Genomic DNA, 13663 nt, shown 5'->3' on the forward strand with positions numbered 1-13663 from the left:
TGAGTTCATGTGTATAATCCAGGACAATATCCCTACTTTAAAGTCAGCTGGCTAGCAATTTGAATTTTACCTGCTACCTTAATTCTCTTTTGTCACACAATGTAACACATTCAAAGGTTACAGGGATTAAGACATTAAGTCTATTATTCTTCCAGTCACAGTTCTCTCTTCTTCTCTTGGTCCTAATGACTAACATATTCAACCTTGCTCTGATCCTGCAGGTCTCTTTTTACAGAAGCTGCAGGTATATGTAAAAGTGTTTCCAAAAAAGGCTTTATTACAAAACATTATCCCACAAGTTTGCAATAGTCTAAATTTATGTAACTTTTCTTTCCAGGGATGACAATGAAATACTTCTGATTATTGGCTGCTGCTGCCGTCTTCCTGCACGTTTTGATTACAAGAGTATGTGAGGATTGTATGTTTTATGATTACTTTTGAGACGAGGATAAGAGCTACCCCTCTGTTAGAACTCAGTTTGTTACAGGCACTGTTGTGAGGACGCTATGCCCATTACTCATCTAGTTCTCACTATAGCCCTATTAGGCAAGTACTATTCATAATCCCAGATTACAGAGAAAGAAACCAAAACATAAGAAGGTTAAGTCATATGTCCAAGGTCAGATAACTGGGAAGTGACAGAGCCTGAAGGTAAATTCAAGCAGTTCGGCTCCATGGGCCTGTGCCTATGTCATTATAGCCTCTCTGGATAATTCAAAAAAGCTAAAAATGTAGGGCGGGAATTACTTTCTTTACAACCAATCCATGCATTTTCCAAGACAAAATGGGAAAAAGGTATTATTTTTTAGTTTTTACCCAGAAAAGGTAAGTATTTCATCAATATCCCAATTGCGCTCTCTGACTTATGACTATAACACATCCAAATCAAATATAAAATGAAAGGTGCAGCACAAGGAGAGAAGTGTGAGGAACTGTTAGCAATGGGGTTAATATATGAGGCCTGAAACTCACTGCTTATTAAAAACAAGAGTTTCAACATTCACACAGCAGAAACCAAACATTCAATGGTATCTAATAAGATATAAATTCCTAATATTTTATGATCATCAACTAACATGTACCTCTAAATAATCTCAATGATATAAAGAAAATATTACATTTTTTAATGTACCCAAAATATTTTTATGATGAGCTGAAGCTAATAGTTTTGGTAAAGAACATGAGTGCCTTTTTTATTTTCATATGCTAAATAGGAGAAGTCGAAGGCGCTTACTTCAATCAATGAAAGAAAATCCACATATATTAGATTACTGGGGTGCTGTTTTGGATCTTTTCACTCACACTTTTTTCCCAAAGAGAAACCAGGTGGAGCTCTTGCCCAGTACACAATCCTCCAGTAAGCTGGAGGTGCGGCATTTTGGAGTCATCATCAGGTATAGGCTGTGACCATCACGGTGGGGAACTAAAAAGCCTTGGAGGAGAGGTTTAAGAGAGGAAGAGTTCAAGTTCTGAGATATCAGATGGTTGAGTCATCCAGGTGGATGCTGGATGCTGAATTTGGGGTGGACAAGATGAATGGTTTTAGGAGACCCCGTTTCTATAAATGAGAGAAATTGACAGGAAAACCATTGCAGGAGAGTAAATGTTCAGGAATGATGTAGGTAGAGCTAATTGCCATGAGTTTCACTGGAGCAGGGTTGTTTTGTTTTGTTGCAGTATGCGGGCCTCTCACTGTTGTGGCCTCTCCCGTGGCGGAGCACAGGCTCCGGACGTGCAGGCTCAGCGGCCATGGCTCACGGGCCCAGCCGCTCCGCAGCATGTGGGATCCTCCCGGACCGGGACACGAACCCGCGTCCCCTGCATCGGCAGGCGGACTCTCAACCACTGCCACCAGGGAAGCCCGGAGCAGGGTTTTTTTAGAGGAGCAAGGAGAATTATAATCTGAAACTTGTAAGGGGATCATGGGTTCCCAACCTTCCCTCAAATCTAGCCCAGGCTACCTGCTGTATGACAGGAAAATAACACCTCGTGAGTGTGCTTTTGAGGAAATCATGTCCACAGGGGACAGTCTCTAGAGGAGTCTACTGATTTTTTAGTTTTCTCCCGATATCCTTAAACTGTTGATATAAAATAAATGACAATAACTACTTCTATATTTGAGCAAGGTATGGCTGAATCCCATCCATTCAGAAACTGTACTGATAGTCTTGTGGTAGTTGAGGAATAGATAGATACCACTCAAATTATACTACATAAGCATTGTCACTTAAAAAAAATAGTATGAAACGCATGTGATATATCACACACACACACACACACACACACACACAGACACACAAAAGAAGATGTTCTTTATAAAAACTAATGCTAACCTAAAATATTAAGGCCATGCATTGTTCTTAGTGAGTTACAGGATAAAAGGTAAACAAATGAAAAGAACGGTCACAAATTCTAGACTGTAGTTGATTTGAATTCTATTTTTTTTTTAACAAATAATAAAATAAACAAAACTGTTATTGTCAATTCCATATTACAAATTGTTTTTGAATTCTATTTTGTATGTATACATACTGATACAAATACCAATGGTTTCTCATATGAATAAGACAGAGATGCCGAACCTGGGTTGAAGATATTAGAGGTTTTGTACTCAATAATGAACCTTTTAGATTCTCCTAGACACATACCTTTAAATAATATTCAAGTGCAAGTGTTTATCTGGGAAGCAGAGAGAAGGCTTCTAGGTGGGGTGAAGAATGTGCCAAGGAAGGGAAGTCGGTCAGTAAAAGGTGTAATATTATCAAAACATCTTCCACTGTGGTGCACATTGCCCAATAAAATGCTTCAACATGGTCCAAAATACCAATCCTAAATCTGAAGAAAACCAGTCACAACCAGAACAGTCACTGTTCTCTAGACTTGTATAATGTCAGGCTGACGTTTAGAAGTCCTCAAAACCAGCACTGGAGAAATGGAGACTAATATACTGAGATGTTGTAGATTACAAAATGCTGTAGATCACTATTCATTCAACATCAATTATAAATTCATGTCACAAAGTCTACAAGTAATATACTATGCATTGCAAATTCCACTTAAAAGAAGTAAGACTAATTAATAATTTTCTGGTAACAGGCAAAACCACCTAAAGTTCCATATGATACACTCCTCATGGAACCGGCAACTGTCCAAGAAGAAATAGTGACTGTACATAACACCCTCAGGAGAGGAGTATTTCCACCAGCCAGCAACATGCTAAACATGGTAAGATTAATTAAACAGCAACCACAGCAATGCCAATAATAGTAACGGTGTTTACTGAGATTTTATTAAGTTCTATTTGCTTTCCATATACTAAAAGTTTGGTCTTCACAAACAAACCGATCATGCAGCAGCAGAAGAAACAGAGGCACAGAGAAGGTAAGTAGTTTTCCCAAACTCATAGAGTTAGTAAATGACAGAGCCACAATTCCAACGCAGAAAGTCTAATTTCACTCTTAATGGACCCTAAGACAGTGCTTGTCAAACTTAAGCGTGCTTAAGAATCAGCTGAAGAACTTGGTAAGGCACAGGTCCCTGGGACCCACTCTCTGAGGTCCGATTAAGGAGGTCTGGGGTGGGGACCACTCCAAGCTCCTAGATGATGCTGACGCTGCCGGTCAGTATCGTCCGTGTAGCAGACTTTGTTTAATAAATTGCAGAGGCATTTCACAGCTGTCTTCATTGAGCAGCAGCCCAGAGGCTAAGACACTCTCTGAGAATCAAGATGTCCAGGTTCTAAGCCAGGTGGTGCTGCCAGATGAACAAATATTAGCAAATCTATTTCCCAGTTTCCTGGCATCCCATAAGAGAAAAGAGGAATTGTTTTTGCACTATAAACCTGCTGCATGAGCAGACTAGGTGCTGTCAGACAAACAGATTTAGGGACTACTCAGGTGTATTAGGTGATTAGCCTCACCTATGTTATATCCCGGAAGTATCACTCAGGTTTTTGGTATCGTAAACCTGGCTCTTTAGCCCTGGACTGGCTTAGAGTAACAAGGGTCAGAAATAATGCAGGCTATGGGAAGTGATTCTAAGAGACAGCTTCCTCATGCAAATGACAAAGAGGAAGGAAGCTAGTGATGAGAAAAAATGATTTTGAAATTTATCTCTTGGTCATCTTAGAATCCAGAACAATAAAAGCCAGTAGTAGCACAGGCACTCTTGCGTTGTGAGTACTGTAGCTAAATGCATATTGTGCTTACTACTGATTGGCAGGCAGTCTTCTAGAAGCGTATTGCATTATTTCATTTAATCCTCTCAGTCACCTTGTGATGTAGATGATACTATCATCTCTATTTCACAGATAGTGAATCTGAACCTCAGAGAAATTCGGTAGCGCATCCAAAGTCCTAAGTACTGGATCAGTACAGATTCAAATACAAATGGCCACAGCTCCAGGCACCTGCTCTTAACTCTTTACCTTCCTTAGGACAAACAGGGTTCAAAATCCTTGGTTTCCAGATGAGCAAATAAGTGTAGCTGGGATGTAGTAAAGAAGTTACGGAGTGAACAGAAAATATAGTCTCTGATTTCAGAGACTTCGTGGATTCAAGGTGAATACAGAGGAAACGTTAGAACATATTGTTTGAATATATAGAATGAATACATTCAAGTGCTGAGGTGCAAAGGTATGAGGGATCAACAAGATGATAAAGTAAGTGCACCAGTAAAACTGAGTAACATTTTAAAGGGAATATGGGAGTTGAGTTTTTCCATAAATAATGCATAGGGCACAGATAGAAAGGAACTGATAGAATTACAGTAGAGCTGAAGAGCCAATCACAACTGCCAGGCAGAGATTTTCCAAAAATGAAACAAGTTTCTGCACATGGGATTAGAACTTTATGTGAATAGAACCATTGATTAAAGCCAGAATTCATAACTTTGCTGCAATAACCATGAATACTTACTTTTGATTTTAATCACGGATGTATCACAAAAAAAGTTAGCATCTTAGCAACATTAATCAGAGGAAATATCCTAAAGAGCTTCCTCAAAGAGGTCTGAACTACAGACTGTTTGCAATTAATGGTGCAGGTAGTTTACACAATAAGATAACAGACTGAGATGGAGATTAGCATGCATGATGCTTATTGGGGAATATCTCCAGATTTACACCGACCATGGATACAGAGAGAGAAGCAACATAGGGCATACAAAGAAGTTTGGTTGTGATGTAGGCATAACAGGGGCCTCAGCTAATCCTACGGGAAGCTGTACAACTAGGACAACTCAGTACAACCTTGTGCTGCGTTGGAGGGAGGTTACATGGCACTTATAGTTACTACAGCTACTTGCTGTTAGATGTGGGCTGCCACAGGGAAGTGAGTATTCTCGCCAATGAGGATAATTTTTAGAGAAGACAGTAGGGCAGGACTCTCAGCTTAAGAGGAAATAAGTGCTTCAGTTCAGAAAGTGATCTGGGTATGGGTAGTGCATCACGCATGCACAACTAGCAATCAGCAGTAAATTAACCAGATAAGTTCCAGACCTACTTATTTGGTAACCTGGTCATAATAGGCAAGATTTTATGCTCGTGAGTCCAATGATGGTATTCCCGCTGCCAGGAGGTGCTATGCCCTAATGGGATGTGTTATGTCATCTCTACTTTTTCAATTAGATGTATGCATCACTGAAATACATCTTTTCTTGCATGAAACAGTCAAACCCTAAAAAACCACATTTTTACTTTGACCCTAGGCTAATGAGTTACTTAATTAACCTCACAGTTTAACCAATTCATCAACCTGAGGGGTAATTCTGTAAAACTCACACAGATGGCAGCCTATGCATATAAGAGAGAAACTTCTTCCATGTCAGAAAAAATATTGAAAACCTAAGTTAGGGCATCATCCAAAAATTATTCTCAAGCGTAGCTGAATGATTTATGTGAAAGCCTGTAGTAAACAAGAAAGGCCACAACTTTTGTTGGTAATAATGTGTTGCATGCAGGTATCGGGACAGTCTTTTAAGGGGATGTGCATAATGTGAGAATGAAAGAATGGCTGGGAGAACATCCATCACATAGTCCCATAACTGGTGTGGACACAGTCCCATGTCCTTTGATTTGTGACTCATTCAAATCACAAAAATGTGTTATCCTTTTCTACACAAAAGACCTCATATTTGTAGATACAAACTTTGTCTCTTTTTAGTAGATTTTCTGCCTTTCATCAACTTTGGAGAAAAACCCAACAAAATGCTTCAGCTTAGCACAATTGACACACATCACAAGTTAGGAGCACACATGCCAGAGCCAGAAGAACCTGGATTCCAATTCTCTTTTTGCCATTATTGGTTGTATTATCCTGAAAAATTATGCAACATCTCCGCACCTCAGTTTCCTGATTTGCAGATGGGGATAACAACAGTGCATCCCTTGTAGAATTGCTATGAGTAAAGATGAGAGAATATACATATAGAATTGGTAAGAGGTCCTGGCATGAAGTATTAGCTATGATTCGCTATTATTATTATTCATAATTTAGATGAAGATGTGTAATACTATACATGTTTCTAATCACAGAAATATTTATTGAGCACGTAGCATAACATTTATCATGTCACAGTTGTATTGCATAGATTATCACATTAAAACTTTTGAACAAGCTATTGGGTATGAATTGTGGGGCATATTTTACAGATGAAAAAAAAACTGAGATTCAAAGAGATTAAATAATGTGTCAGAGGTAAAACTACTAATAAATGATGGGATGGATTTCTAACCCTGGTCTGTTTTACTGGAAGCATTTACTTAAATTCTTTAATATTTCTGAAAGAGAAGCTACAACTGAATGTTACTGCCAAATTTTGATTTTGTAAATTCAAGGGCTAAAACAATGGATTGAAAGATTTGTCTTCCTCTTCCAACCAAAATATTTAAGAGAGGTGCTGTGATTTAAGTTGTTAGCTAATACAATTGAGGATATTGCTAGCCTTGGATTTTTAGAAACAATAAACTAGAATCTTATCAAGGAAATGTTAATAAGGCCATGTGCTTGTATTTCACCTGTAGAATTGGAGTGAAGAAGCTGCAAGAAATGCCAGAATGTTGTCAAAGGACTGTGAATTGGTAGAGAGCAATGCAGTTAAGAGGCGAATTACAAGCAGGTATATGACACACCTTTCTGCTCAAAAGTTCTCAGGAATTGTTAAGTAACCTGGTATGGGTAAGTTAAGTCATCTAGTTTGTATTTACATTTGCCCCATAAATGGTAGGAATTGTGGCCCACTGCACTGTTTCATTATTATTAATTTTTGAATTTGGAAATTCAAATTTTCAAATTCCTGATTCACCAAAAGAAAAGAATCAAAGCTCTCACTATCACAGAAGAATTCAGTAATATGATGATGACTAGCTGGAAAGCTGTATAGCTAGAAGGTTTCCACTCTATTTATTTCAGCTTCTCACAATATTACCATGGGGCTATCCTTAGCTTTGGAACACTAATGCAGTTGAGAAGTGAGTTATATCCAACTCTACTAAGCTGCCCATGAGAACAATTTTAGGTGCTCAAAAATGAGTCCATCTCATGCCATGTATATTAGGTGGATCCCTGCTGGTTTCCAGAAAAGCCATCAGTACCTCCCATACAAGTAGACATTAATAACATTTATAGGATACTTGTTTATTATAAATATTTTTAAATATTAATGAAACTTCCATATTTACAGATCACTGGGCATCTTTGCCCAATGCTGTTAAGCAGTGAATTAGCAATGTGAGTCCCCCTGCTATACTTACAGATTATTGGGCATCTTTACCCAATGTTGTTGAGCTGTGAATTAGCAATGTGAGTCTTCCCTGCTCCAGACAAGGGCAGTTTACTCCCAAATATCATATTTGATCAAGGTCCACGTCACAAGAGGATGGATGGTTAAATGAGCACATATTTATTTCAAGGTCTATGCGTGATGAATACCTCTGTGTGGCTGCTTTCAAGCCATGGGCCAGGTTACAATGCATAGGTTATTCTGATTGGTTGCACCCTTCTCCATCAGCTTGGACATGGCAGAGACTGAAATGTTGGTTGATCTGATTCCCAAGCTTGCAGATCATCTCCTACTGTCAAATTCTCAGCAAACTTGAGCACCACAAGTTTATTCATCAGTGAGAAAGAAAACTGTTAGCAGAGATAGAGCTGAATTTGCTTCCTCTTATCAAACATTGCTTGGATGCCCAGTGAAACATTTGTAGAATAAAAGTACAAAAAAGTATCCTTATAAAGTATTTCCAAATTTTGTAGAGTATGACCTAGCCTTTTTCCTCCTTTCAGATACTCTTTGTGGAGAAAATATGCATCTGACATCTTATCCTATCTCATGGTCAAACGTAATCAGAATCTGGTACAGTGAGTCTAAATATTTCAAGTATGGGGAATGGACCTCGACAGATGATGACATGATGATTGAGCATTACACTCAGGTAAACTGTGTGCTGGCAAATATACCCATTGGTTAAGTGACTATAAGCATGCGTGGAAAATAGGCGAATGAGAACCATGGAAAATCATTCTATCCATTTTTTGCAAACTTACACCCTTTAAAGATTTTTGTTTACTTTTAGTGGGAAATAATATTTGGAAACCAGTATCTGGGATCTGGGTGTGTGCAAGGACAGAGAAAAAACTAGGGAAGGGGTTGGAAAAGGAGGCTGAAACTTGATAAATGCAAGAGTGGAAGGAGATGAACACAGAAGGGAAGTGGGACTCTGTCACTGGAGCCTTATTAGCTATCATCAATTTTACATTGTATTTTCAATGCAGTAGAAGTCATTAAACAGGTGAATGATAGTACATTTAAAACTCATAGACTTAAATCACTCATGTATAGCAATGCAGACATTTCTAGGTAAAAGATTAGCAAATAGCATTCTTCTTTTAAGACTGATATCCTTGGACAAAAGAAGTATGTGCCAGGAACCCAAGAATATTATAGCATTAGACGATTTATTTATATAATTTACGTTATCAGACAGAGGATAAAAACCAAAATAATTACCCAGAGAGCTAAAAATATGACAAATGTGTGACGTCAATTCCTACTTTCCACTTCTTTTAGATAAAAGTAGACTAGCCCCACTATTTCCATCAAAAGAGCATGAGCTCTATTACTTTGGAATAGTAATTTAATATTTCCTCTTCCAAACACTTAAAAGGTTTATTATTTAATCCCCACCAAATACCTATGATGTAAAAGATAATATTATTATATTCCATTTTAGGAATAGGAAAATGAAATTTCAAGACATAAAGCAAACTGGTAAATACCATCCCACCAGGAAGTGGTAGAGACAGACTTTGAACCTGACTTAATTTTTTCTTGAAGCTCAACTTGTTACTCTCCACCATGCCAGTTTTTTGATGATTAAGTAAAGTCCCTTCCATGCTTTGATTTTTATGATCACCAAGCAGCCTTCATCAGGTTATTCCATATAGATTTGATAAGAAGAGAATGAGTCAGGGTCAGCGATGGCAACTGGGTGTGCATATGTATGTGTGTTATCTAGACACGTGGGAATCCTCTTGTTTCTAGGACTTCCTAATAAGCCATGCTCAAAGCATCCTAAAAACATGTGTTTATTTTCAATCAAGGATAACAATATTCGGAGAGTAATCATTTAGCAAACTACCAAATTGTTAATAAAATAACCTTATCTTTACAGGTTGTTTGGGCCACTTCTTACCTTATTGGCTGTGGCATATCATCATGTCGTAAAGGAATTCAGTATCTCTACATTTGTCACTATTGTCACGAGTATGTATTTTACAGCTTAGCTTCACATAGCTTTTAGAAACATATTTCCCTTACTAGTTTCCCTAATTTAGTTTCTCAACCATTCTAAAATAAAACTCAAATAAATATTTCTTATCAGTTAAGAACTTTAGGGATACAATGTCTTTTAGCCAACACCTAAAACACTACACCCACACACACATATTTTTATTTATATTTTTCTAAATAAATCCTTATCTCAATATAATGTTCAAATTAGGCACTATGACCAGTCATCTGGCTATGTGTTATTCCTTCTTCAAGCACTATTAGTTAAGAGAAACAAATTTCATCTAGCTTAAGCAAAAAAAAAAAAGGATATTTATTTTAACAATGCAAGAGTATTTTTAGAATGCAAGGGCAAAAATGCAATGGAGTATCAAGAATGAACAAATGAAAAAGCCAAGTGTTTTTATATTTAGCATTTTAGTATTGACATATGTATTTCCTTTAGAAATTAAATTTACATGTTACCAAAGGTGTGAGCAACAATTCCAAGAAGAGATCCTCTGATTGCTCTGGTTAGGGACAGCTGTACTCCTTTGTCTTGTCACCTCTGGTTATGAAGCAAGGTCAACTTCAGAAAAGGTAACTGCAAGAACCCACAGGGACCCACTTGTGTGGCTTGAGTGGTGATTATCAGAAAGCAGGGATTGTTCTGAGCTGGATATAAACCTCCATTAGTTTACTACAAATGCCAGTTTAAATGTTCTTCTGCTAAGGAAAGTTGTTGGTCTGCATATGTCTCCTTCACCTACCTGTGCTTACTTGTTCAATACACAAGTCTTTCCTCCATAAGATGAGCTCCAAGTATGGTAGTTATTGAACTCTCAGTTCCCATGTGTGTAGCACAATAAAAGATATGCAACATGAATCAATGAAATTGATTTCTCTCATAGTAAGTTACCATATTTACACTTTAAATGAGGTCTCCACTGTCCCTGTAGATTCAATAGATGTAACATATTCATACAATAGCTCTATGTGGGCTCTCTTCTGGTTTTATCATGTCTTGATTTCAGTACTTAATATTTGTTGTGATTTTATCTGTGTGATTAGTACTAAAGACAGTAAGGTCTCCTTGCATATACAATGCATCAATTGTACTAAATCCTTATGGGAGCTCATGGTCTGCAGTAAACTTCTGACAACACAGAAAAGTAGAATACATGGGGCTGAAATAACGAGAATTTTCTCAGCCAAAGATGAGGCCAAGAGTCTGACAAAACCCCTTGCTGAATTAAGTAATGTTTCTTTTATAAATTCAAATTTTAACAATTCATTCAAGGAGAAATATATCAGATAGAATATTTACTTTATTTTTTATTCAATATTAAGTGCAAATAAGGAGTTTGGGGTTTTTTGAGCACGCACAAGCCACTCGTTCTCCTTGCTTGGCCCTGCAATAAACCTTCCTCTACTCCAAAAGAAAAAAAGATTTAAGTGAAAATCAGCCAAAATCCCCATTGTTTTCTAGATATCTAAGGGAAGACCGTCTTCTCTGAAATTTTAAATTGGCTCGAAACAGGAAATTCTCATTTATTCTCTCTCCCCAAACTCCAACACTTTGGCTTTATCCATGTTGTTGTACTTTCATCTTTTATAATAGTGCACGTGTTTCTACAAATGACACTGACATGTATCAAAATTCTCATGATATAGGGCAAGATGAAGTTAGAACATCTCCAATTTGACTCACTTAAAAATTTTCTTACATTATTAAGAACCATGCCCTTTTACATAAATGTTTATCAAGTCCTTATGGGTATAAATAAGGATAAGAGTCCTATCATAAACGTTTCTAAAGCCCCCTGCTTGTTAGAACTTGACTGTCCAAAGAGATGCAAATTGTCTCAAAATATTCTTAGCACCTCAGAGTTGCCTGCGGTATATTCAAAAAGATAAATTATTCTCATTCTAAGGCTAGAAATCTTACATGTCATAGAGATTACATACAAGTGGTTACAAGTGGTTTTCAAAAATTGTTTCATTATTTTAAATTATTTTAATTGATTTTCAATAGTGAGTAAAATTTTATATGCATTTTTCAAACATCAATTTTATTAGGCCCTTTTTTCTTTATTCTTTTTTAAGGGGCAATGATCCTGACAAAAAGAATGTACCTCATAATGAGGGAACTCCATGCGGAGACTGTCCAAATAACTGTGAAGATAAACTTTGTAGTAAGTTTTACATCTCAGTGTGCTTACTCTTGACTGTTGATCCGGGAGCGATGTGTCCTTAAAATCAAGCATGTAACAATATTGTACTTTTCTATTACTTTTTCTTCAATCATCCCAAAGGAAAAATCAACGTTCTCTGATTTCCCTTCCTCCACCCCCAGAGTGACCCAGAAGACCACTGGTTAAATCTTTCGGATTGGAAATTAGAATGTCCAAGTCTAAACTCAAGGTTCCACCCTAAAGCTTAAAGTTCCCACCCTAATATGGGCACCTCGGATAACATGTTAATATAAGTATAAATTTTTCTCTGCTCTATAAAAAGTTTCTTGGCTCTCTTATTGCAGCCCTGAAGTTAGACATCTTGCTTTCAGGTTACTGGCGTTCTCAGATTACTTGCTGGTCATAACCTCCCTAACCTGCCTGACAACTTATCATGGCCGGCAATTTCTTACTGAGTGATCCTTATTCTTTGAAGTTTCCACTGACAGACACACTGGAAGATATTAGCTGATGATCACACTGTCCGTTTACCGCACTTCCTTTTATTTCCTAAGTAAATCTTACCTAAAATGTAATATTAACCAAATGAGTTCCAATTACATGTTCATTTCCTTAGATAGCAAAAGTTTCTTTTTATAGAGCTTCCTGCAGGCATAATTCCTTACTCCACAGGGATATGTTTATATCATAATTTTCAATAAGTTTGTGGAGAAATAACAAACCTCCCCCCGCCAAAGAAAATATCCTTTACCTTCAGATTTGTAAGACCAAAAAACTTATTTTCCTTCACCTGACCAGGTCATTCTGTTTGCTTTTAAATCCTATCACTTTCAGTAATTCATTTCTGAAAATAAAAGTACTTGGAGAAAGATCATATATCTACTAATTAGCTTTGCTACAGGGAATGGGGTAGGTTTTTTTTATCCAAGAGACAAAAGCAATGTCTACAATGGAATTGAAAAATGCAATAGAAGTGAAATGAGAGTAGAAAAGAAAAAAAGTATTACTTAAGAATATTGACTATATAACACAGAATATACATCTCTTAAGCCCTCTACTCACATATAAATGCATGAGAAAATGATAGATGAGCTTTTGAGTCAATATTGGGTAACCCTGCTTCTTCCTTTCAGCAAACCCTTGCATCTACTACGATGAATACAGTAATTGTAAGACACAGACACGAGGTCCTGCCTGCAGCCACCTGTCAGTTCAACGACTCTGCAAAGCTAGTTGCCTGTATCCCACTGAGATAAAATAGCCTTTGTTATTTGCAGCTGTAATGTGCTGTTGACTCATACCTTTGACCTTACTTTGCTTCAGCAGTTTCCCCTGCATTTCATGTGGTTTTAATTACACCCGAGATCTTAATTTTCACTAATCAAATATGGGCATCGGTATGTTTACGACAGTGCCCCTCACTCCTGTTCTGATACATCGTGAAGTAACACTGTTTTAAACTTTCTTAAACCTGGGGTGAATATGATTGATGAAATATGACTGAACTATGAAATATGATTTAAATATGCGGCAGTTCAACACGTGCCTCATATTTAAATCATGTGATGTCTCGTTCTCAGGTTGACATGATTCAGTGGATTGGATAACTGATGCAGCAACCTGTGCTAAAGGAGGGTCTTTCCCTGTTTGTCTCCTTCCCCTGCTTTCCCAGGTCTCCACCCGCCCTGATGTTTGTCTTT

General features: G+C 37.4%; 1 protein-coding gene across 1 annotated transcript; it reads left to right on the top strand.

Annotated features, from left to right (window-relative positions):
• The first annotated feature begins 339 nt into the window (after positions 1-339).
• CRISP1 (cysteine rich secretory protein 1) lies at positions 340-13224 on the top strand. Its single transcript, XM_060021249.1, is given in 7 exon segments — positions 340-405; positions 3097-3225; positions 7022-7112; positions 8283-8431; positions 9671-9762; positions 11875-11963; positions 13097-13224. Coding segments are annotated over 7 exon segments (744 nt in total).
• Positions 13225-13663: the final 439 nt, after the last annotated feature.

The sequence above is a fragment of the Delphinus delphis genome, chromosome 10 (assembly GCF_949987515.2).
Source record: "Delphinus delphis chromosome 10, mDelDel1.2, whole genome shotgun sequence".
Lineage (NCBI taxonomy): Eukaryota > Metazoa > Chordata > Mammalia > Artiodactyla > Delphinidae > Delphinus > Delphinus delphis.